This window comes from Psittacula echo (assembly GCF_963264785.1).
Source record: "Psittacula echo genome assembly, chromosome: 2".
NCBI classification, from domain to species: Eukaryota; Metazoa; Chordata; class Aves; order Psittaciformes; family Psittacidae; genus Psittacula; species Psittacula echo.
In genome coordinates, this window is record NC_137737.1 from 116,018,757 (window position 1) to 116,044,514 (window position 25,758).

The following is a 25,758-nucleotide window of genomic DNA, read 5'->3' on the forward strand; positions in this document are numbered from 1 at the left end:
TCTGAGAAATTCTCATTGTTTTACCTGAAACATTACTGAATTTTTTTTAATTTTACAGTAAAATTCTAAAGAAATACCAATTTACTACTGTCTTTTTTCCAATATCTTGCAACTGTCAAATAAATTCTTAGAAAATCTAGAAACAGTATTAGGAGGTAAGGATTTTTCAGGAGAAGAATAATGTTAATTACTAGAATTAGAAATTTATGATATTGCTACTATTTCAAAGCAACAAGAAAGTCAAAGTATTAGCGTATCTGTTAATTCTTTGAGTAACAACTTTTAAAATGTTTAGCAGAAGCACAAGTCCGTATATACAGGTCTCTGAATTTAAAGATTTGCACATCTGCACTTCAGAAATATATTATGATGTGTTGAATAACAAATACTAATGAGGACAAATTTTCAGATTTCAAGATAGCTGTGGTCATTCAAAATGTCTTGCTCAATCTTCAAAACCACAGTAATTGTTTTTACAGTTACTTTAATTGAAAGTACAATAATCACATTAGCAGCAGAAAATAACAGCAAATGTGCTTGTTCTGAGGTTAAGAAAACAAGGCACAACATAATCCTCCTGAATAACACTCATTATAAATTGCTATGTCAAAGAATTCTTACCTGTGTGTTTAATACAGCACATATCAGCGCTGAACAAAATGGCAATATGATAGTTTGGGGACTGTACCATCTCTGTAGAACATAAGGTAATGAGAAACTATAAGAGTAGTTACAAATAGCACAGTGATAAAATATGCCCATAAGGTATAACTTCATCATTATACATGTAAATTTCACCACATTTAGTAGCATGCACATTAGTAAAACAAAAGTCACACCTTGTATTTATCTGTGTTGTTACATTCTCCTGTGAGAAGACAGAATCTAGAAGGTCTGCAAATCAGTGACACAGCTCTCCAGCCAAATCACACATGCTGAGTGTTCTTTCAAGACCCAGGCATGAAGATTCTTCAGCTTTGCATCCTGTTCTGCCCTGATCATTTATAGACAGCTTCTATCCCCCAGAGCAACGCAAGAGTTGCCCCACAAAATTTCTTTCCATCTGGATCTGTGCTGAAGCTGTTTCTTATGCAGATTCTCCCACATCGGGACCATTATTCAACTCTATTCCTCTTCACTTTTCAACTCCATTTCTCTTCACGATGCTAACAAGGGTCCCTAGCCTTTTTTTGTACTGCATGACACTTGCAACAAAGTAATGTAACTTTTTGACTATGAAGACAAGCAGTTCTCATTCAGTATAGTATCCCACTAGAATTTTCTAGAAAGCCTATATCAGAACCTCTTGAACTGCTGCCTGTACTCTGTACTCCAGAAGTTAATGCACTGTTCTTTTACTGCTTTCTCCCCTTGGGTGTTAAGCTTGTGAGGACAACTTTTCCAGCTACTCAACTCTCACCTTAAAAGTATGCTTAGTCTATTCCTATTGAATTATCTATCAGTTAATGATTGAATGGTCTCACCCAGCTTCAGACTCAGAGAAGCAGAGACTGTGAAAACTGGTCTAACATGTAAGCTCCATTACTACTTCAATAAACCTCCAGACCCAGGGTGAAAAAAGCATCATAACTATTGTACCACATTACCTGAAGTCAGGACTTTTACAGAAATTGTGCAATGGAAAATCAGAATTTAAACACTTTTTCATTCAACCCTGATTGAAGGAGAAAATTTATCTTTAACACTCAATACCAAAGCAAGGTAGATTATTTGACCTTCTACTCTAAGGAGAACTTCTGAAAGCTGTCAAGTGACCTCTCCCAGAAGACACACTGATCATCCTAAAAGCCACAGTGTAACTTCCACAATTCACAGCTAGCTTCCTTGAAGAGCCTGCCTGTAAATCCTAGTTCAAATGCCCTCAAAACTTTCTACACCCACTGGTACTAGGTCTTCTGCCCATTTCCACTGGGAAACAAACTGAAGACCCTGCTGAATTTTTTTGATTGTCCATAAGGTACTGATAGAATATTTGGCTTTGCTGGTGTTATTACCACCTCGATGTGAGGCAGAGAAAAAGAGAGCTTTCTGATGTAATACAAACATTTATGACACATTCTATTTTTCATTTATTAAGAAAAAAAATCAAATGCATCAGTGGGGCTGAGGATTTCCTAGACATGAATAAATGTCTATGGCTTTTATCTATATTTTCCATAAAAATAATGAAGAATGACATAAAAATTACTAGGTAATAACAACATGAGTATTCAAAGGTTGACAGCATGTGTCTCCATTCCAGCTATAGGTCTAGATGGAGAGTTTTTCTCACAGAGACCAGCAATGTGTTCCAGTAAAATCTCAAACAGGCTCTCAGGCATGTAGTGTAATATTTCTACTTACATTTAACCACCAAAAACTTGGTAGAATCTCATAACTCAAATATTTATTAATATAATTTAAAAAATACTGTTAAGAGCTCTGAAATTCGTGCAATACCCATAACTCTATATGTAAAAGAGATAGAAGCAGAGAGAAGACAGGATGAAATGGGACACATTAAGAAAAATGAATCTTGATAACCTGAAGAAGGAGATAAGAAAGGTATCTCACTAAATTATCCCTACAGCTATTTTCGAAGTTAAGGTGAAGATGAGCGAGTCAACATACTGGCAAGTTTTTTTACCTCAGAATTAATTTAACATAACAAAGGAGCCAAATATGGTATTTTGAAAGGACTACTATCCTTTTAAAAGTGATAAAGTGACAAGTTCTATTTTTAAAAAGTCCATATTCTTATTGTTGGCATTTTTCATCAGTACAGACTTTATGAAAACAAAAAAAATATCTTAACACATTGAAAATAGGAAGTAAAAATGAATGCTAAAGAGAACATAACTTAGTAGCTTACTTTATCTAAACTACTCTAAGCTAAGAAAATTATATAATGGGCGTAGACATAAAGAACACAAGATTAAAAGTTAATATATTAATTATTTTTAACACTGCTACAATTGAAAAAATCTTGATCTGGGAATGTCTCCCCAATGGAGAAACACTTTAATTCTATCATTTTCATGTAAAAACAAAGACAATTATACATGAAGCATTAGGCAATTAATCCATTTTCATAGGAGAAAAGTTCAAATATTAAGATAATACAGAAAAGAAATTAAGTACTCACTTGTGATTTCTCAGAAGATTTTGTGGTTGCTACCACAGTGTATTTTAAAATTCTATTCCAGATAGCTCTGATTTCTCAGTTACATTTACACAGTCTCTGGCTCTTCTCTGACTGGTATCAGTCACAACAACTAAGATCCAGGTGAGGGTCTTGTTAAAAGGCAGCTCCAAACATTTCAGAAACAGCTTTATCCAAAAGACTAAAGTTTTACAAGCATCAGTTGATAGAGCAGCTATCTAACTACTCTGTCTTTTACTGCTGCTCTATCAAGGTTGCATGCACCAAGCACTATTCTTGTACTCAAGTGATTAAAGAGGAATGGATATTTACTGATGTCAATCTTAAGTCAAAAATATCTGAGATTTGTTTGTTACTGAGCACTTGGCAAAATAGAAAAAAAGATTTTCAAATTAGAAGAAATGAAAAAATGAATGAAAAATTAAAAGTGTCAAAGCAAATGAACAATTTTAAAATTTTCCTAGAATGACTTCTTTATCCACAGAAAGAAAGAAGTCTATTACAGAAAAATATCAATTTATTTAATTGGAAATACTTGCACGTGGACATGAAGACACTAATTATTTCAAACTTTTGATAAAACTGGCATCCTTTTAAGACCTAAAAAGAGCCAGAACTAACCAAATAATAGTTTCACTTCTAACATAAAAAAACCCAGCTCTGGTAGTACTTCTGAATCTTCTAGTTTTTTCTTTCTAATATGTAGTAATTCTCCATATGTTTTCTCTTCCTGATTTAACTTTTTCTCATATTATGCTAGCTTATCTTTAAGATGATTAAACACCATCCGAACATTTTGTTCCTTAATCACCGCACCACCTGACATTCACCTTTGAAAGAAAAAAAATAATTCAATGAGGTAATCGAGATCTTCTACCATATTATGCTTTAGTCTTAATTTATAGGTTTCATTTTTAATTTTATAATAGTGTCTTCTTGCAAATAATAATGCTTCTTATAAAAAAATTTATGATGGAGCTTATCATGAATGTTTAGATCACTTCAAGACATTGCCTATCGATCCATATCTAATGTGTCTATTGAAATACATAATTCTCACTTTTTTAAAAAACAGTTTGCATGTCTAAAATAACTTTCTAAAGAATGGACTGATTCACTCACATGTGTGAAGCATCTACATGAATATGATGTTCTGAGACAGATTTAGTCCATAACCAGTGTTGTATTTGGTAACCACTATTTTGTTATTTATTGGAACTGGAAGTGGGAGCTTCACACCATTTGTGTCATATTTTGTTAGAGGGGTTTTTTTTTGGATGATTTTTATACTTCAGCGTTCTTTCTGTTAGGTGGAAGCTCCAACAGCAGGTTCTCAAGACAAATGCAAAGTTCTCATTAGTGTCTGTTTTAGGTCTAGAAGTTGGACAATTTGCAAGAAAATTCCTTTTTGAAAGAGATGCACTTCATAGCTGTAAAAACAATGAATTATTGGAACTAACTTTCAGTACCACTTTATGTTGATATTATCCCTTCCTTTGACTGTAACATGTCTAACTATAGGAAACTACTGACTACTGGCTAAAGAACTGTGGAAAATGAGAAAAGATTTTCAGACGTGGAAACATGTCCTTCATATTTGAAGTTCAGTAAGTTCCATTGTACATTGGGTCCTTCCAAATCATTGTGTTTGAATTGAGATTTGGGAAAAAAAAGACAAACAACATATCTAGTGCCATGTATCCAGCTAAAAAATTACATTGAAAAAAATATTTTTTTCCGCCCTTGTCAAGAATTTCATGGTGTAATCTCTCAAAGATCTTTCAACACCAACAGTACATAACTGAATGAGATCACAGAAAGGGATCTGTAGTATAATGAGGCAAAGATGACTTTTTCACTATTTAGTCATCCTGTAGAATGCAACAATCCAAGCTGCTTTCTCCTTGACATTGCACAGCAGGTTCACCTTTATCCTTGAAGAGTAAGCCTGCTGTGCAATCAGCATATACAGCCCTCCAAGGCTTGCATGGCCTAGAAGGCAGCCTGCATTATTAGTTGAATAGAGCCCTTTGAGACTATTTTCAGGATTCATCAGTCACAGCAAGCTTAGGTCCACACTTCTGAAACCAGAAAAAACAGAGTGCATGGAATCCTCCATTAATTAAGGATGCAACTGACCATGAATGTTATCAGATTTCCAAAAGCAATTCTGATACCTGAAATTCAATTTGGGAGGCAGACAATTTATCATTAATAACTTCTACGGATATGTTAAAACTACAAGCAGTGATCAGACAAAAATACTTTCAAATATTGATGAAAAGTGCATTACATTTCCTAGAAATAATACTTTAAAATAATAAAACTATCTTTAGCAATAGTAATAAAGTAGAATTACTAAATTACTTCAGTAGAAGTAATAAACTATCCTTTAAAAATTATATACTAGATAGGTTTTATCACAAATCAGCAAAAGATTGTTCTATCTTTTCCATCTGTACCTGTTTCATGTCACATAACTCATGTATTCCTTTAATTTCATGTTTTAAATTTTCCACAGTGTGAGAATTTTCAGCAATCTGACTGGATACAAATGAAAATTTTTCCTAGGATTTAAAAAAACCCCAAACATAGCATGTTAATTAGGCAGGGCTAGATTTCCAAATTCTGTCATTTAAGCATATGATTATGGGCAACAATTCATGAAATTTTTATATCCAAAGAAAGAGAACTTGTTTTAGAGAGGGCAGGTGAAGCTTTTAGTGCAACTGGAAGAATTGCATTTCCATAAAATCACGGTGTTGCACATCCAGCTATAGTTCTCCAACTTATTGCACAATCCTTCTACTATATATCCACAAGCTTTTTTATGGCACTCGTATTTTTGCAGTTGCCTTTTTTTTATTGATGTATGTATGTTTGTAGGTTACCATCTTCATAAAATACATTTCCCTTCTTATTTTTGTTTTTATACATAAAAGTCTTGCAAATAAGCACTGACTTGCACAGCAAAAACTTTATTAATGATAGTGAAAAGTAAAAATTTTTGCATATGATCTAAGTCTAGGCCTATTAATTTCAGTGTATGCAGAGTCGGTGTTTTAACTGGAAGTTTTTTCTGCTAGACCATTAAAAATGGTACTTACAAAATATAATACTGGTTTAGGTAGATACCTAAAAAACTGAACTTTCAGGAAGAATCAGTATTTTTATTTGCAATTCTGCAGGTAGAATATGGCTTACTCATTATGTCTGAAAACTAGCATTTTTCATTTAGTTCCCTACAGAGAGAGTTGTCCTCTTTTAGATGTCAAGTTTTTCATACCACAGTTGTTTTGAACTCCAGACAGCAGAGGATTAAAACACAGAGAATGTCTCCTGAACACCTGCCGACTTTCCTCAGCTACAAGTATGCAGCTAAAAAAACTGTTGAAAACCTTTAAATTAAAAAGGTTTTCACTAAACTTCCTATTCTACACAACAAAGATTAAATTGCAGTGTCTTTTTCATACCTGTAACTGACAGTCGTGGGACCCAAAAAATATAAAGATTCATGACACAAGCAAACTCTACCTACAGAAACAGCAGTATCTGGTAAACTAAGCTGCAGCTTCCCTACAATGAACAAGAGTAAAACACTGTAGCAGTTCAATAGTAATAAAGTGGTGGGAATCTTCTATTTGGGTGATATTTCTAAAGTGGTCTTGCTGCACTAGATCTTGTAACCCATACTAATGGGCTGTAAGCAGCTATGTAAATGGATTAAATTAAGAGGGAGGAAAATACGTTTTGATTATGCTTATATATACATATATACACATATAATTTAAGTGCACATATATATAAATACCACAAGACCTCACAGCTCAGTTGGCAAAGAATGCATCACAATAGGTAAATAAAGATCAGTACTTTAAAAATTTCTTCTTTAGATTCTGCCCCATTTTTCTGAAGCAGTAACTTGAAGCATCATCTAATGGTCTTCTCTCTTATGAAAGAAGTGCTTCTTAGCTATAACAAACACGAGGTATCAAAGTTTCTGTAACAGGTGTTAACACAGATATGAAGGTGTGCAAGGTACCTCAAGAACATGATATTTTTAAGGCCTACAAACTTCGTAAAGTGTAGTATGTATCTGAATAGAATTGATGAAATTTCAGGTTTCTTGCAGGAACACAGAATTATTAGAAAGAAAATAAATATAAGGTAATTAATGCAAATTCCGATGCAACTGAATGGCCCATAGAGAGTCTCAAACCTCTAAGGAAAAATCATATTAATTTTAGTTCTCACTGCCAGGTGAACCTGGAGAAATGTGATAGCCTGTGATATACAGGCTGTCTGAATGATCTGTCTCGGCCTTAAACTTTACAAATAATGAAGTCTGAGATGATCAAGATATCAGGGGCAGACATAAACGTACACAAAGAAGTCATAACATGATTTTTGCTGCAGAATCAGGTTCACATTTATGAGCTGTGTTAGAACAAAACTGCCAATTAAGAAGAATTTTCTCTCTTCCTTTAGATCATTTTAACCGAGGCAGATAAAAGCTGAAAATGCTGGCTTCCAAGCATATGAAATACTAGCCACTGAGTAAGTGCAAGCTGGTATCTATTATAGAAGACATAGAATTTGCAATCAGATTTTAGGGAAAAAAAAACCCAACCAAAACCAAACCAAAGATGGTGAGATACTCTACATTCTGTGATCCAAATATCAATAGACTGTGTATCTGCTCCTTGTAGGTTGCTGTATTGGACAACAGTTCAGTATCTTGCCTCAGCTGACTGAGTCCCTTGGCACTTGGTCATTCAGCTGTTCAATACATGAACAGTATTATTGATTATTCTTAGTTGCTGAACAGGACTACTGGTGTGTTATGGGATAGAAATCATATTCTTTTATCTAAGTATCTTGCTTTTAGACATGTCAGCAGACCAAACTAAGTCACTTCAACTTCGACAGTGAGACACAGTAACCTTCAGTGTACGATCCAGCTTGTCCTAAAATAGGTAAGCTATGAAGAACTGGGTGAATTGTTTGATCATTTGGAAGTTGAAGACCCTACTCCTGCATCAAGAATACTATGGGATAATAGCCATTTTTTCCATGGCATCATTTAAGCTACTCACTGGACAAGCTTTAAACAAGCCAATGTCATGTGACGGAACTAAAATGTCTGAATATAACTTTACATAACTTTTCCTTAAAAAACCTCATGATTAACAGAATCATATAGTGTGACTTACACAGCTAGAAATGTGAGTTATTATTAAAAATAAGACAGCTCATTTTATAAAGCCCCCCTTTTACAAAATACCAATTGTTATGATCAAGGAACTACATCAAGCTCTAAGAACACAGCATTTAAAGTATCCAGGTATTGTTACCAGTTCAGAGCTCTATGTATCTCATAAAATAGGCTTTGTACTTTGTTTTATTTCACTTAACCAGAACACTCCTCTAATACTCCTCCAGAACACCAAATCGAATATTGCTCAAGTAATTAATGGATAGAGTTATTTAGTTACTAGGAAAGGCAGCACTAAAAATAATAATGAAAAGTACAGGAAATAAATGCACTGAAAAACACTGTAGAATTACTGATTATGTTGACTCATCAGTCATTTTCACATGTTCTAAGATCTACTTGTAACCTGCAGTTTGGTAGAGAACAATCTTTAAGAAAAAGAGATATAAAAACTGTCTTCCCTGCCAAACCTGTCTGTATCAATGAGTTTCCCAGTGCTTAATTTAAGATTCTGTTATATATATGTATATTATTCTGTTATATATATGTATAAATCTCAATAGAGATTTCTGGGTTCATAAAAGCTACTCTGAACAATATGAAAACATTTCTTTCATTTTTTTAATCTATATGACTCATCTTCAATGCCATAATATCTAACTTAAGTTTATACAATATGCAAGTGAAAGAATAATAAAAATTTACTGAATCTTAGAAAGAAAATGTTTGTTTCTTCTAATGCTTATAACCAAGTTTATATAAAGCACAGTGTTCAGTAGTGAAATTCAGTAATTCCTTTTGGTGGATTATAGAGTTTAGTAACTGATACAGCATATATAAGCCATCATTTACAGAAAGATGCCATCTGCTGAGCAAACACGCAATCAGCAGGCACTTCCTATTATACTAGAATCTTTTTTGTCCTTTATTGATTTTCTCCATTGCATTTCTAAAGCCCCTCAAGGAATCTGAATCAGTGTAGCAAATGAAGAAAGCAAAGGACTCCTCAATGACCCCAATATCAATTCTGCTTTGTACTTTACACTGTCTCAAGGCTATGGGCCTCATAGGTTAGTTTGAGCAAGAGACAGAAAATAGTACATACAATATAGGTATGTACATAGTTCCAAGGCAACTGTGTAGAAATGACAGTCTAACCTTTGAGATTAAACCTACTTAAAAAAAAGTCATACAAGCATTAAATTATTCACCTGTGTATCATTTAATTGGTGCCGCATAATAGTTCTTTTTTCTTTCAATTGTTGTTCAGTTTGCTTCTGCTGCTTATCTAGCTCTTTTATTCTCTGATTCAAATAGGAGAGCTTCTGGAGAGTTTACGAATAAACAGACATGTTAGTATTCAAAAGTTATTGTCCCAAATTCTACAGAAACAAGAAAATATATTAGTTACTAAATATTAAACAGTTACCTTTTCCCTTCCATACCCATTTTTCTGTTATGTAGATTTATGTACTCTCTGCTTTGAATGAAAAAATGCACACGTAAAACACAAAATATCTCTGCTACTTCATATACTGTTTATCATAATACAGCATAAAAAAAGTCTTACTCTGCTCCCCATGTTTCTTTAATTTCTTTCTGCAAGGAAGGTGCAAATAAAATTCTGAAGTCAAAATACATATTTATAATCACTTCCATGGAGCTTGTATAAAGGGCAAAATAAATGTTTATAACTCATTACCACTAACTGCTGAAAAATATAGCTAAGGACAGCTAACAAGAGGAAGAAGAAGAAAGAAATAATTAGCACCTCAAGGTAAAGTTCTTGACTATGGCAGTAACTTTTTTTGCATCATTAGTGTGAGCACCAACTATTAAATAATAATTATGAATACATGTAACAAGGAAAACTTTACATTACTAAATATGCTTATATAAATGGTATAATAGTTACATTATCCAAAGTTTAAAATTCCACTTACACTATATAACAAAGATTATTAAAATAGACATTAATATTACCATTCCAAAAGTATAATTTAAACTTTTAATCAATGAGAAAGTTCTTCCGTGAAGTTACAATAACTTTTGCATATCATTCACACAAGAATCTGCTTGTGCAAACTGTTTCCAAGCTTTTAAAAGAGAAGCGAATACACAGCTGTAGACCATGATGTATAACTTACACCACACCTCTCTAGGTTTTCAGGAAACTAATGATGTGATCTTTGTCACATTGTTTCTATTTAGTTTTAGTTGGGGAAGGGCTAACAACATTAGTCACTGCCATTAATGTGTTGTTTTGAAAATACTATTAGCTGGTAGAGGAATCTTTTTTTTTTTTTTAATTTTTCATTTTGACTTATTAAACCTGCATCAAAAATAAACTATCACATAATCCATTATCTGAACTCAATTTATTCAACATCCTCCATCTCTCCTCCAAAAATGGTGAAGTATTGCTACATGCAGACTGTCATGAGCCCTTCAAATACAGCATTCTCCAGAAAATACAGCCCTTCTCCAGCATTAAAAAACTGGAGAAGACAATCTCCCATGACAAGCTATTTACTAGTAGTCAAATAGCAGAACAATGAACCTAAAGACTGATTCTGCAACAAAAACTTCTTTTCACTGAGGCAGCAGAAATTCTTTTATCTGGGCTTTGAGCAAAAATAAAAAATCCTATGTCTAAACTGAATAGGCTTAAAATTGTTGATCTTACTTGTTCCATAACAAGTATATGGCTTATTGAAAACTCCTTGACTTAATTCTGGACACAAACCAGCAATAGCTAGTTTTGTTTCTTATTGATTTGGAAACAAAAATGAAGGCATTTTGCTTTTTTTTTCCTGGCAGTAAGGTCCAGTAAAAATGCCCTCCTCTTTCAGACACTTAACAATTACTTCTTTCACAATGATTACCATATTTTCAGCCCTGATCCCTAAGATACTTATTTCCTTTGCCATAAAACAAAAAAAGAGGGAAGCTTCAAAGCTTCCCCAGACTGTAAAGCTGCTTGTATCAGTGAACAATACATGCACACCTATTCATACACTGTGGGGCAGTTCATATTTGAAAGGACTTGTTTGCAAGTATTTGCACATATTTCATAGTGGAATACAGAACAAAGGCTTTGAGCAGTACACAAGGCTTAATTTAAGTGTAATGATAGGACAGGCCCCAGTTTCAGTGTTGCTGGTTGGACAATTACCAGTGTGAAAGCCGAACTCTGTTTAACTTGTGAAAAAAGACAGAAAACAATTTAAATTTTCCCCATGTTTCAAGTCATTTTCAGAGCCATTTCCCCAAAAAAATAAAAAGAAATAAGAAACTGCTCAAGAAAAAGACATACAAAAAAGGATAAAGAAAAGGTATGGAAATGCTTTTAATTAAAGAAGAAGAAGAAGAAGAAGGAGGAGGAGAGGAAACACACACACACATGAAAAATGACATCCCAAAGAGTTCTGCAAAGAAAGACTGGTTCTGCTTGAGGGCTTTGCTTCAGTACAGTGGATAGGCATTGCATCTTTCGCTAAACTATAGTTGAGATTTTGAAGATTCCCACATCATCTGAGATTGTTTACTTACCTAAGGTCTCATGTTTGTAGGACTACTACTCAACTGTTGTAGCACTCCATATAAGTGAAACATTCAAACATCTGAAAGATCACCAGATCTAAAAGAGGAAACTTTAGTAATGAAAGAAATGTTGCTCAGTCATACAAGTTTAGTTTGTATTCCTATTACTCTTTTGAGAAGGCTATTTCTCTAAAAAAATTCCCCAAAGTTTTAAACTCAGGGAAGGTTAACACCAGTAATATACCCTGCAAATATGGGGAATAGCCTACAAAGCCATCACTTTACAACTGGAGAAAAATGGCTTTTTGTTCATACTTTTAAGATGATAGTGGGGAGAACTAAAACATGTCATACTGTAACAACAGGAATGCTCTACTAGCAGCAAAAGAAATGTTTAATAATTAGGTCAATTCAGGTTAAGGAACTGTTTTTAAGACAAGAAACTTCTATTTCTTTTTCTTATTATACAAAACAGACCTTTCATGAGAGAAAGGAAAAACATTTTTTATCAGTATCATCCATACATCCACAATGTAGGGAAGTGAAGAAGGTCCCCAGCATGTCATGGCTGGGGGTTTATATACTAGTTGTTCTCTTAAGCTTATAAGTAAGCAAAGCATAAAGGAAACAGTCTTTGTTTTTCTGAGAAAACAGATCACAGAAGTTAAAAGAAACAGAAAGATTTTTCTAATACAGGAAGTAAGAAAGGTCAAAAATAAGGTTCGAACTATGCTGTCTTTTGTTATGTGGTATCACAGCACAACTGCACAGATGCAAAATCCAACTCTTCTGAGCTATGGATTCCTGTTTCTTCTTGTATTTTCTTCTAATAATGAAAAAATGTTATGCTAGTGAGTGGTCCAGAATCTACTACTTTTACCTCATGCGTGTCTTTAGATCTTTTTTCTTTCATGTTTTTCTTCTACAGCAGCTACTTGACCATCAATCTGTTCTATCCTCTTCATATCTTCCTTTATTTTCTTGAATTCCTCTTTTTGCTTTTCCTCTAGCTCATCATATACTGATTTAATCCTGTCCTGTTTATTAAAATATATGTAGAATTAGCTTTCAGTATTTCAAAAGATGTAGAACATGAAAAAATTCAAATCTGAAAGAATATTTATACTCTTACATAAACAACAAGAATAGAACAAAAGTTTACAAATAGATCATAAGGTAATTAAAAATGTCTTCAAAATAAAGGAAAAGCTGACCATCAAATTAACATATGTCAGAAGCCTATGAATACAAAATGCCAAATAGGTAGCTAACACGAACATAGCAGAGGAATCAGCAAGAAATATTAGGAAGTGTAAAAATGACATTGAAGCAGACAATGGATTTACAGTACTATTTAAACAAATAGCAGAAAAAAAGTCCATAAAAAAGGAATTAAAATTCCAAATACTAAAATTGAAAATCTTTTCTGATGGGAAACATAATCATTATAGGCACATTCCTAATTATTTGTTTCTTTTTTTTTTAAAGGAATGAAAAAAAGAGAAGGGAGTGGTCCATCTTTGGCGGTGTTCAAGGCCAGGTTGGATGAGGCCTTGGGTGACATGGTTTAGTGTGAGGTGTCCCTGCCCATGGCAGGGGGGTTGGAACAAGATGATCTTAAGGTCCTTTCCAACCCTAAATATTCTATGATTCTATGATTCTATGAAACACTGAAAAGTGAAATAGAACAATCTTCGCAAAATAAATGAACACTCTTCAAGGTTGAGAAATACAAGATCCAGCATACACCCAGTCCAAACTTCTCCCCTCAAGCAAAAGAAATAAAGAAATAGAGAAATATTATGCACTATCAGCTGTGTTTTTCAGAACAGTCAGGTCTTACATACACTTACAATTTCTAACATCCAAAATTCACCATCACTTGAAATTAAATATTTACCTGTGTAGCAAACAGATTGCAAAATATCTGATACTGAGACACACATGCACAATGTCTATGTATATTTAAAGTGGAACACAGATGGCAACATTTTGAGTACCTTTCAGTTGTAGAAACAGAGTAGAATAAGCCAAGAAGATTATGGGGAAGAGGGAAAGAAATAACCATTCATGTGAATTATCCATTTCAAAGTACTATGCTAGGTGGTAAGTAACTCATTTTTCTTGTTTTGAATCATAGTCTACAAAAATAGTTATCCTCACCAGGAGTATTTCAAGTAGGAAATGCAGCATAATTTCTGAATTCCTATAGAATTGCACAATATTAGGTTAAGTTACAGATAACGTTCCATTTGACATTATGGTTAGTAGGCAGAATGGACAAGCTTCACAGAAAACCAGTAACATTTCTGGATCTGTTACTTTATACCCAGATGGCATTAGGTGATTCCGTTTGTCTGTCTCAGTAGAGTCTCAGCTAAACTGCTATACACTTTGGCAGTAGCTAGTTAATGATAGCTTTTGCACTTTAAACATCCTTTGACATCATCATAAGTTTTGTCAAGAAAAAAACTCTTGACAGCAAGGATATGAAGGTGGTCTAACCCATAGAAATGAGGCTTTGGAAGAAAAATTATAAAAATAGCTTTAGTTGAAACAGAACTTTAAAACCACCTTAATAGAAGTATAAGATGCATTCAAGAACCTCCTTATCTTGAAAAAAACATTAACTACAATGAAAAAGCAATTCTGAGCACAAAATTTACTTCCCTCTAAGAAAGTGTTCTTTTGTTTCTGCCTGTAAAAAGAGTGGGCTAAAAGTGCCATTGAAGTTCTTTGCCAAGAATCAAGATAAAGAAAGAAGCTTTTTAGTTTCAAGGAATAATCAAAAAGATCAGTATTGAATGCCAAATAGCAAGAAAGAGGTTTGGAAGTACCAAATCAATCCCATCATGCTGTGGCAGTCATGCTAGAATCAGGACCAGCCCTGCTCCCTCCAGCCTTCTCTGCAGCAAAGCCTGAAAATCAGAGGGAATTTGTGCATCAACCACAAATACATGTGATAGAGAACCTGCACACCACCTGGCTTAGAAGAGGAACATTCAACACTTTCTCCTAATGTCTGGGATGAACAGGAACTGCAAGATGTCTCTTAGGGCTTATCTTTCTAGAAATGGGATGTGTAGATACTAGATTCTGCTATTGAACAGTTCAAAGTGACAGAATGGAAGAGAACAAGCTCAACAAAAGCAAAATGGGGATTGTGAAGCAAACAAAAAAGGTTCAGACTTCTCTCTCAAACAAAAAGGAACAAAAAATTTCAGAAGGACTTCTGGTCATCACAGTAAATTGAACATTCAATTCTAAAGAAAAAAAGCCTTTGACAGCTCTTGGAGTAAATCTCTCTCATCTAAGACCACCGCAGGAGGAGCCAGAGGTGGTTTCTGACTCAAGGACTTGCAGTAAAAGACTGCAATGCCTCCCTGTAGTTCTGGCTATATCCTCCCCTTGAGGAGGAAGGAGCAGCAGACACAATGTGTGATAAACTGACTGCAATCCTCATCCCTCATCCCCCTGTGCTGCTGGGGTGGGACGGGAAGGAGACAGAGAAAATTTAAAGTTGAGCCCAAGAAGAAGGGAGGGGTGGCAAGAAGGTGTTTCTAAGATTTGGTTTTATTTCTCATTATCCTACCCTGATTTGATTGGCAACAAATTAAACTTATTTCCCCAAGTCTAGTCTGTTTTGCCTATGACAGTAATTGGTGAGTGATTTCTCACTGTCCTTATCTTGACCCATAAGTCTTTCATTATATTTTCTCTCTCCTGTCCAGGTGAGGAGGGGAATGATAGAGCAGCTTCAGTGGGCACCTGGCATCCACCCAGGGTCAACCCCACCACACCAGGTCTTTTGTATGATAAAGGTTTCTGTGCTATTGGACTGAAACTTTGAAGGAAACATTGACTGATCTTCTGGCATCCCTGAGACTGAAGGAACGATATCTGGAAAGTTGCTGCATAGACAGAAGCCAGATTTTGGTTCTAACAACCTCACTTAAAGACCTCCTATGTCTAGCTGGTGACACTGAATGCAGATATTAAGGACTTCAGAAAATAGTCCTGGAGCTTCTACTCAGTGGTTGAGGCTTTAAGACCTTGTAGTTATTACAACAGTTTGAATATGGCTAGTATCCCTGATCTTGCAGAAGACAACTGATGGTATCCTTCTGCCAAAGGATGGATATAAATAGAATATTTGTTTTGGTGATGCCAAACTTGGAATTTCAGTCAGAGAAGCTGAAGAAATAGCAACATTTGCCTGAGGATGGATGAAAAGCATCACTGAAATCTAGAAGAAAAGAGCTACATTTCACAATCAAAAAAAGGAACACCAAAGTTTGTTGTGTGAATTTAGCAGTTTCACATCAGAAGAAAATAAGTGGTATTAGGGCTGCCTATTTTACATATGCATGTATCAATGTATTGCGATGGTAATATGGTAAGGGTCTAACTGCAGTTTCTACAGAAACTGAAGAAAGAAACACAAATTCAAATGACAATGTAATATATACTGATTATTACTAAAGGGATTTTATCTTATACAGCAAACTGGAAATTATTGTGAATAACTGGGATACAAAGAAAGTGTTTCATGTTTTCATAAGTATTTAAATTTTCTTAATTGTTGAACACCAGGCATTGTTACTTAGCAAAACCCATTAGCCTTCTACGTGAGCTGGTCACAAGGCACTCAAGGTAATTCATGGTAGGAAGGGAAAGAAGATAGATAGAAGAATTGAGACAAGTAAAATGGTTACTGTCATGTTTACCTGGATAGCTTTCCAAACTCTTTTTGAGCTTGAATTTCTTTTTTAAGATCCAACTCTGAATTCTTAGGGGAAAAAAACATAAGGAAACAAGTTAATAGACAACAGCGATAGAAATTTAACATTAACATCACAGTAAAGAGGAGCATAGCTTTACAATATTTTTTCAAGTATAAAACTATACTTAAAAAGGAAGAGTCTCAGGAACAAGAGGTAAAAATATATAGACCATACTATAAGTTAAAAGTAAAAGTTTATTACTTTTCTAGATTTAACATGATTTATTTTTGGTAGTGTAAAATAATTAAATACATTGAGAAGCTGTCCTGGCTTACCTAAATGGATATTGAACATCAAAGGTCCAAAGTTTTAAAATCTTAGTGCCTTCTATATTTCACATGATGAGACTTATTTTGCAATTTCAAGTAAAAAAAAATGAACATGTTTTAGCCCTTTTTTTATATGACCGTCATACTCATATCACTTCTAGGATAACAGTTATGTATTACATTATTATAGTTTGCACCTTGCAGATCTTTGATACATACATAATCTGAACATGTGTCAGATTAGCAGACCATCATAACTGTATCTTATTACAATCTAATTCAAACTGTAATTGGGGCTCTTTCCTTTTAAGTGAATTTAGGGAACAGAAAACTGATTATTTAAGTAAAACTAGGCAAAATATGGCCAAAAACAAAGTAAGAAATGGACTCAATCAACGCTCATAGTGAAACACATTTATTCAAGATATTTTATTCACATCCATATCTGGTCTTTGTAAATGCATATGCCATCAGCACTTGGAGGGGGAGGTTTCTGCATAACAAGGTCATAAACATCTCCCAGACGCCACATACGTAAGAAAATATGAAAACAGGTGCCAGGCATCCCCATATATTCTCAAACCACAAATCCCAAAGATTATTAAGAACTTCAAGGAAATAGAAGTAATGGAGATCAATGTTCATGTGGAAAAGACACCCTATAATCAGTGAGTAACAGCCTTTTTGTCAAACAAAAGTTTATACATTGGCACCAGGGATAACTCCAAGCAACAACTTATGTCCGTGGCCCTGCCCCCGCCCTCACATCTCCTTACCCACATATGCATATAGTGTAACTCTATCCAAATCCTGAGTCTATTAAGCAAACCATGGCATCTGGACTCCTCTCCAAAATGCAGCAGCATTTTGAATGACTAATGTTAACACTTGGAGATTGCACAAATATATTTTTCATTCTATTCAGTAGCCCAAGGACACAGTTTATCTGGTGGTTACAGACAGACACGTTTTTCAGACACACCAGGGGGTAATTGCTCTCACAGAATATCAGCAAATCAGAAATATCAGCAAATCACAGAATATCAGCAAAGACCAGGCAATCAACTATAAACTGCACCTTCATTTATATGATCATATTCAAAATTCACTAATTCATTAAATTCCATCCCTAACCATAAATGCATGGCTTTGAGATACATTTCTGACTGACTACATACCTGGGATGTTAACACTAGCTATGACTTGAGAAGAGAGCTTCAGAAACAACAAAACCACAAAAAGTGTATGTAGCCAAATGTAAAAATGTAGTCATTTTAAATGTAGTCAAATTAAAAAAAAAAAAAAAAATTATAAAAATTAGAGGAGTTTATTAAAAACTTTATTAGGAACAGCTGAAAAAACAAAACGCAAGCTACAGCGAGATTACTTACAGGTGTCATATTGGAGGCCCAAAGTACATGCAAGCCAAGTTTTGACAGATATTTTGGAAACATCAAAAAGGAAATCAACAGCACTAAACAGAAGAGAAGCTATTAACATCAAGATACAAAAATTGAAATTATATCTAAAAAAAAAAACAAAAGAGAAAAGATCCTGAACTTTGCATATTGAAATCTAAAAATACCATCAGGCAAACTAAATAAGAGCTCTGGAAAACCTGCAAGGGACATAAATCAAGTCCTTTTCCAAACACATCTGATAGGAAGTCTGCCAGACATAGTGTAAGGCCAACAGAAGATCAGAAACACTTAAAGGCAGACTTAACATGAATCACTTAGAAAAGAGGATATGATAGAGGGCAACAGCCCAAACTTCAAAGCAAATAAAACCTGCAAACCTCTAAGAAACAAACTGATAATATGAATTATAATGAAAAAAAGATTTAGCTGACACATGGAAATTTTGATGCATAGGAGAGGAATCAGCATCATTGGGAAGCAGTGCTTGAAAATTCATCAGTTTTCTGAAAGATTTAAGAAGTATGTGGAGAAGAGTCTGGGTGATTCAGTCTCCCTGGACTCCTGAATGATAAAGTGTGGTATGAACAACTCCTTAATTAATTTCCTAGGAATGAGGCATCCCTGCCTCACTCTGTCCTTTAGTGTGACCTGTGACCTGCCATTAAGTAACAGAGGAGCCGACAAGGAGAGGTGCCGTGCTTGACCTCGTGCTCACCAACAGGGAAGGGCTGGTTGGAAATGTGACGCTCCAGGGCAGCCTTGGTTGCAGTGACCAAGAGATGGTCGAATTCAAGATCCTCAGGACAGTGAGAAGAGCGTGCAGCAAGCTCACTGCCCTGGACTTCAAGAGAGCAGACTTTGGCCTCTTCAGGGACCCGCTTAGTAAGGTTCCATGGGATATAGCCCTAGAGGGCAGGGGGGCCCAAGACTCATAGTTGTTTTTCAAGGATCACCTGCTACAAGCTCAGAAGTGTTGCATCCCAACTAGAAGGAAGTGCAGCAGGAGGGCCAGGAGACCTCCTTGGATGGATAAGGACCTGCTCAGGAAAATTCAAAGGAAAAAAGAGGCTTATAGAAGGTGGAAGCAGGGACAGGCAGCCTAGGAAGAATATAGGGATGTTGTCCGGGAACCTAGGGACCAGGTGAGGAAGGCTAAGGCCCAGTTAGAATTGAACTTGGCTAGGGATGTGAAGGATAACAGGAAGGGATTCTATAGGTACATAGCGAGTAAAAGACAGACTAGGGACAATGTAGGCCCCCTCCGGAAGCTATCGGGAGAACTGGCTACCTGGGATTTGGAGAAGGCTGAGGTTCTTAATGACTTCTTTGCCTCGGTCTTCACTGGCAAAGGCTCTGACCGCACCACCCAAGTCTTGGAAGGCAGACTCAGGGACTATGAGAATGAAGACCCTAGGCCCACTGTAGGAGAGGATCTGGTTCGAGACCACCTTAAAAACCTAAACGTACACAAGTCCATGGGACCTGACAACATCCATCTGAGGGTCCTGAAGGAGCTGGTGAATGAAGTTGCTAAGCCACTGGCAATCATATTTGAAAAATCATGGCAGTCAGGTGAAGTTCCCGACGACTGGAAAAAGGGAAATATAACCCCCATTTTCAAGAAGGGGAAAATGGATGACCCAGGGAATTACAGACCAGTCAGTCTCACCTCTGTGCCTGGCAAAATCTCGGAGCAGATTATCCTGGAAGGCATGCTAAGGCACATGCAAAACAAGGAGGTGGTTGGTGACAGCCAGCATGGCTTCACTAAGGGGAAATCCTGCCTGACCAATTTGGTGGCCTTCTATGATGGGGCTACGGAAGTGATGGACAGCGGCAGAGCAGTTGACGTCATCTACCTGGACTTGTGCAAAGCCTTTGACACTGTCCCACATGACATCCTTGTCTCTAAATTGGAGAGACATCAATTTGATGGGTGGACCACTCGGTGGATAAAGAACTGGCTGTATGATCCGCATGAAAAGAGTTGTGGTCAATGGCTCGATGTCCGGCTGGAGACCAGTAACGAGTGGTGTCCCTCAGGGGTCGGTGTTGGGACCGGTCTTGTTCAACATCTTTGTCGGTGACATGGACAGTGGGATTGAGTGCGCCCTCAGCAAGTTTGCCAATGACACCAAGCTGTGTGGTTTGGTTGATACGCTGAAGGGAAGGGATGCCATCCAGAGGGACCTCGACACGCTTGTGAGGTGGGCTGATGCCAACCTGATGAAGTTTAACCATGCCAAGTGCAAGGTCCTACACCTGGGTCGGAGCAATCCCAGGCACAGCTACAGGTTGGGCAGAGAAGAGATTCAGAGCAGCCCTGCAGAGAAGGACTTGGGGGTGTTGGTCAATGAGAAAATGAACATGAGCCGGCTTCAGTGTGCGCTCGCAGTCCAGAAAGCCAACTGTATCCTGGGCTGCATCAAGAGGAGCGTGACCAGCAATTCGAAGGAGGTGATCCTGCCCCTCTACTCTGCTCTCCTGAGACCTCACTTGGAGTATTGTGTGCAGTTCTGGTGTCCTCAACATAAAAAGGACATGGAACTGTGGGAACAAGTGCAGAGGAGGGCCACGAGGATGATCAGGGGACTGGAGCACCTCCTGTATGGAGACAGGCTGAGAAAGTTGGGGCTGTTCAGCTTGGAGAAGAGAAGGCTGCGTGGAGACCTCATAGCAGTCTTCCAGTATCTGAAGGGGGCCTACAAGGATGCTGGGAAGGGACTATTCATCAGGGACTGTAGTGACAGGACAAGGGGTAACGGGTTCAAACTTAAACAGGGGAAGTTTAGATTGGATATAAGGAAGAAATTCTTTCCTGTGAGGGTGGTGAGGCACTGGAATGGGTTGCCCAGGGAGGTTGTGAATGCTCCATCCTTGGCGGTGTTCAAGGCCAGGTTGGATGAGGCCTTGGGTGGCATGGTTTAGTGTGGGGTGTCCCTGCCCATGGCAGGGGGGTTGGAACTAGATGATCTCAATGTCCTTTCCAACACTATTTTATAATTCTATAATAAATGACAATGTCTAGGGTGCTTCATATCAGTGCAGTGGTACAGGTTAGCCATTCAACTGAATAAATAAAATTTCTAAATAATATTGCTATTTGCAGAATTCTTAGATCACATAAACCAGTTTATTTATATAGAAAAAAAAAATTTAGTAGAAGTAAACTTTAAATACCATTTGATTAGACTGTTAGATTACACAGCAAAAAACGAACTGAATCAAATACAGAAAACCTACAGGTAAACACTGATATTGCTTTGACTGACAGAATGTAACCTTTGTATCATTGAAACTTAATATTCTTCAAGGGAACGTTTCTTTGTAGAAGGATGGTATTACTGAAAAATTGTTACTACCACTGAGTACCTGCTGAATTAGAATGATAAATCTAAATGGTACTGTAAGGTTCTTCACAGGATATGCAGCACTGTTTCCGATACTTAATCTGCAAACCCACAGCACACTGGCACTGTTGACACATTTTCTTAGCTGAAACAGGGGCCAGAATATTTTTCTTACTTTAATACAGGGTGTCATTCACTTTGTTAAATGAAGGAAACATACTTTACCTTACTTTAAATTCACAAGCAAACAGGTCTATTCCATGATTTTTCAAAGATATTGCAAAAAAACTGTAATAACCTTAGTAAACTGAGCTCAACATGAAATTATGTCTGCAAAGGCTTACTCGCAGATGTCTGGTGCACCTCAGAGTGATCTGATTATTTAAAAGGTCTGCTGCTATAGTCGTACGTAGGGTACATTGCAATGTACTCTAGCAAAATCTTTAGACTTCACAGTATCTGTAAGCACACACAGCCTCCTAATTCATACATGATGTATGCGGCATAATCATAGAATCATAGAATAGTTAGGGTTGGAAAAGACCTTAAGATCACCTAGTCCCAACCCCTCTGCCATGGGCAGGGACACCTCACACTAAAGCATGTCACCCAAGGCCTCATCCAACCTGGCCTTGAACACTGCCAAGGATGGAGCATTCACAACCTCCCTGGGCAACCCATTCCAGTGCCTCACCACCCTCACAGGAAAGAATTTCTTCCTTAGATCCAATCTAAACTTCCCCTGTTTAAGTTTTAACCTGTTACCCCTTGTCCTGTCACTACAGTCCCTGATGAATAGTCCATCCCCAGCATCCTTGTAGATACTGGAATCCAGTATCCTTCAGATACTGGAAGGCTACTATGATGTCTCCACTCAGCCTTCTCTTCTCCAGGCTGAACAGCCCCAACTTTCTCAGCCTGTCTTCATACAGGAGGTGCTCCAGTCCCCTGATCATCCTCGTGGCCCTCCTCTGCACTTGTTCCCACAGTTCCATGTCCTTTTTATGTTGAGGACACCAGAACTGCACACAATACTCCAAGTGAGGTCTCACGAGAGCAGAGTAGAGGGGCAAGATCACCTCCTTCGAATTGCTGGTCACGCTCCTCTTGATGCAGCCCAGGATACGGTTGGCTTTCTGGGCTGCGAGCTCACACTGAAGCCGGCTCATGTTCATTTTCTCATTGACCAACACCCCCAAGTCCTTCTCCGCAGAGCTGCTCTGAATCTCTTCTCTGCCCAACCTGTAGCTGTGCCTGGGATTGCTCCGACCCAGGTGTAGGACCTTGCACTTGGCATGGTTAAACTTCATCAGGTTGGCATCAGCCCACCTCACAAGCGTGTCGAGGTCCCTCTGGATGGCATCCCTTCACTCCAGAGTATCAACCGAACCACACAGCTTGGTGTCATCGGCAAACTTGCTGAGGGCGCACTCAATCCCGCTGTCCATGTCACCGACAAAGATGTTGAACAAGACCGGTCCCAACACCGACCCCTAAGGGACACCACTCGTTACACGTCTCCAGCCGGACATGGAGCCCTTGACCACAAATCTTTGCATGCGGATCATCCAGCCAGTTCTTTATCCACCGAGTGGTCCACCCATCAAATTGATGTCTCTCCAATTGAGAGACAAGGATGTCATGTGGGACAGTGTCGAAGGCTTTGCACAAGTCCAGGTAGATGATGTCAACTGCTCTACCCCTGTCCATCACTTCCGTAGCCCCATCATAGAAGGATCAAACATAATACCTTTAGTTCCTCTAGGTCTCAAGATACTAATACAGATTCATGCAGAGATTCAACGATCAATCACTGGATCTCAAGGGAAAATTTGGGTGTTAGGGAAGCAAGCAACTTCAGGATAAGGAAAACATCTACAGTGGCTGTAGCTAGATAAAGGCAACACCTGCTCACATTGAAACTAATGAGCTTTGTTTCCTTCACCTTTCATTCCTCTGCAGAGGCTGGAAAAATACACCTATCCTGGCAATTTACCTATACAATTGCCATAGAGGTAAGGGTCTAACTCAAACATGACCAGACAACAAACAAGTCCATGCAGGATAAGGGTTGATAAGGATGTTAGAGAACAAATGTGGGAAGATCAGGACAGAATTAGAACACAGGTACTTTAAATGGCATGTAGTTTCCTACTGCTACCTCAAGAATCTAATGAAGAGCAGATTTTGTAAGATACTTTCCGACTTGTCCTTACAGTGTCCAAAGTTGTAACAAAGTTGTATGAAACAAAGTTGTATGAAATTGAAAAACCAGCATGAATTAAAACAAGAAATAAAAAAGCGAGGGGAAAAAATGCAGGAATATACTAGTTCACATTATTAATTCTGTCTTCAAACTTGTTGATGTACATGACAATTGTCATGTTATAATCTGGATCCAATTCAAACCCCACTGAAATCAATGAAAATGATCCCAATATTTTCCTGATTTCCAAAGTAACTCCATTATCCCAGTAATATTTCTATGATGATCAAAAGAATCACTTTGAGATTTCTGAAAATCCATTATTATTCATAACGATTTACCCAGTTAGTTGTTTTTGAAGGAAATTGGCAATAACAGATGAGCTTTATGCTAAACTTAACTCTGGCTCACCTTTAGCAAACGAAGGTGGTCACCGAATGGAGAAGTTTCATGCTCCACCTTACCTCTGTTGTGTATTTCTCTCTTTCACTTGTGTTGGTCTTAATATACAAGTAGAACTTACTGAAATTTATTGGGTCAGCAAACCCAGCTGGAAACATCCAGAAAGAAAATATAAAAAAATTAAGTACTGGATGTATTTGAAAACTATGGTTTTCTAGATATCAGATGGTAGCTGGTGCAAGTACAGTAATGGGAAGAAAATTGTAATAGCTGGAAACAAAACGCAAGAAGATGACCATTCGTGGGTGTCTAATATGACTGTATCTTTACTTTGGTGGGGGGTGTGCTTCACAATTCTTGTTAAGTTCTGGGCATGCTTGGTAGATCCAGCTTCTCAAAAATACTCTATCTAGATTCTGGATTCCATTGGATCCTTAGCAGGACCTAGCTATCTAGATGCTCAAACCACAGCAGGACTGGGCATGTACAAGAGAATTGATGTCATACTTTATTTATACTTGTATACATACACACATATACACATAGATATAAAAAAATAACAAATTCTGTTGTAGTCATCTAAATTCTGTTTTAGGCTTTTTCTACTGGTTCCACATATGAAGCTATTAACAAAACCTCCTAGTCAGACACAGTAAGGAACTCCAGATTTTAAACTGCTGAAGATTTCAAAATGAATGCTAGACAAATATAGCAGAAAACGGGAATTTTAAGTAAAATAGGGTATCACTATGTATGCTGTTAAAGTGCATCTGTGCCATCTCAGGTCAAAAAATCTACTAATTCAAGAGGAAACTTGTGCTGTCTGCACTTTCTTCCAGATGATTAAAGAAGATAAGAAATATGAAGCAGATATGCACCCAAAACCTAAAAATATCCAGGTCAATTAAAAGAATATAAGATGTTTATGACATTTTTAATAATTAGAGCTGAAAAATAATATTACAACGAAAGAATGAACATGAGAGTTCTGCAGAATCTACCACTTGTTATTTTAAAATCTGTATTTGTATTTTTACTTTTACAGAGGACCTTAACTCTTAAACATACAAAATATTCAGACATTCATGTACTTTTCAGTAAAAGATACTCATTTAGTTGCTTGTTTATAAATATTCAAGACTCACTTTGCTGTTCCAATATTAGGCATCTTCCTGGATTTCTGCTTTTTGCTTCACTAACTCCTCAAGGTGTTTTTCATCCTTTATAATCTTCTCCTCTGTTTCTTTTAACTTCATACAGTATTCGGTCCAAATAAATTCAGACTGCTTTAACTCATTCCTAATAGAAATACACACAAAGTGAATCCATCTATTTGGAAATACTCCAAGGCAGTCCCTCTCCATAAAGGAAAATGTAAAGCAGATCTGAATTAGTAAAGATTTAT

The 25,758-nt window shown here is 36.8% G+C and overlaps 1 protein-coding gene across 1 annotated transcript in view; it reads right to left on the reverse strand.

Moving 5' to 3' along the window:
* CCDC178 (coiled-coil domain containing 178) overlaps window positions 1-25,758 on the reverse strand; it is a gene marked incomplete at both ends in the record, with an annotated part of 158,756 nt that overhangs the window by 114,429 nt on the left and 18,569 nt on the right. The window contains 7 exon segments of the mRNA XM_080609705.1: window positions 3,834-3,914; window positions 3,918-3,965; window positions 5,626-5,730; window positions 9,590-9,703; window positions 12,857-12,958; window positions 25,499-25,513; window positions 25,517-25,652. Coding sequence (XP_080465831.1) covers window positions 3,834-3,914; window positions 3,918-3,965; window positions 5,626-5,730; window positions 9,590-9,703; window positions 12,857-12,958; window positions 25,499-25,513; window positions 25,517-25,652 — 601 coding nt within the window.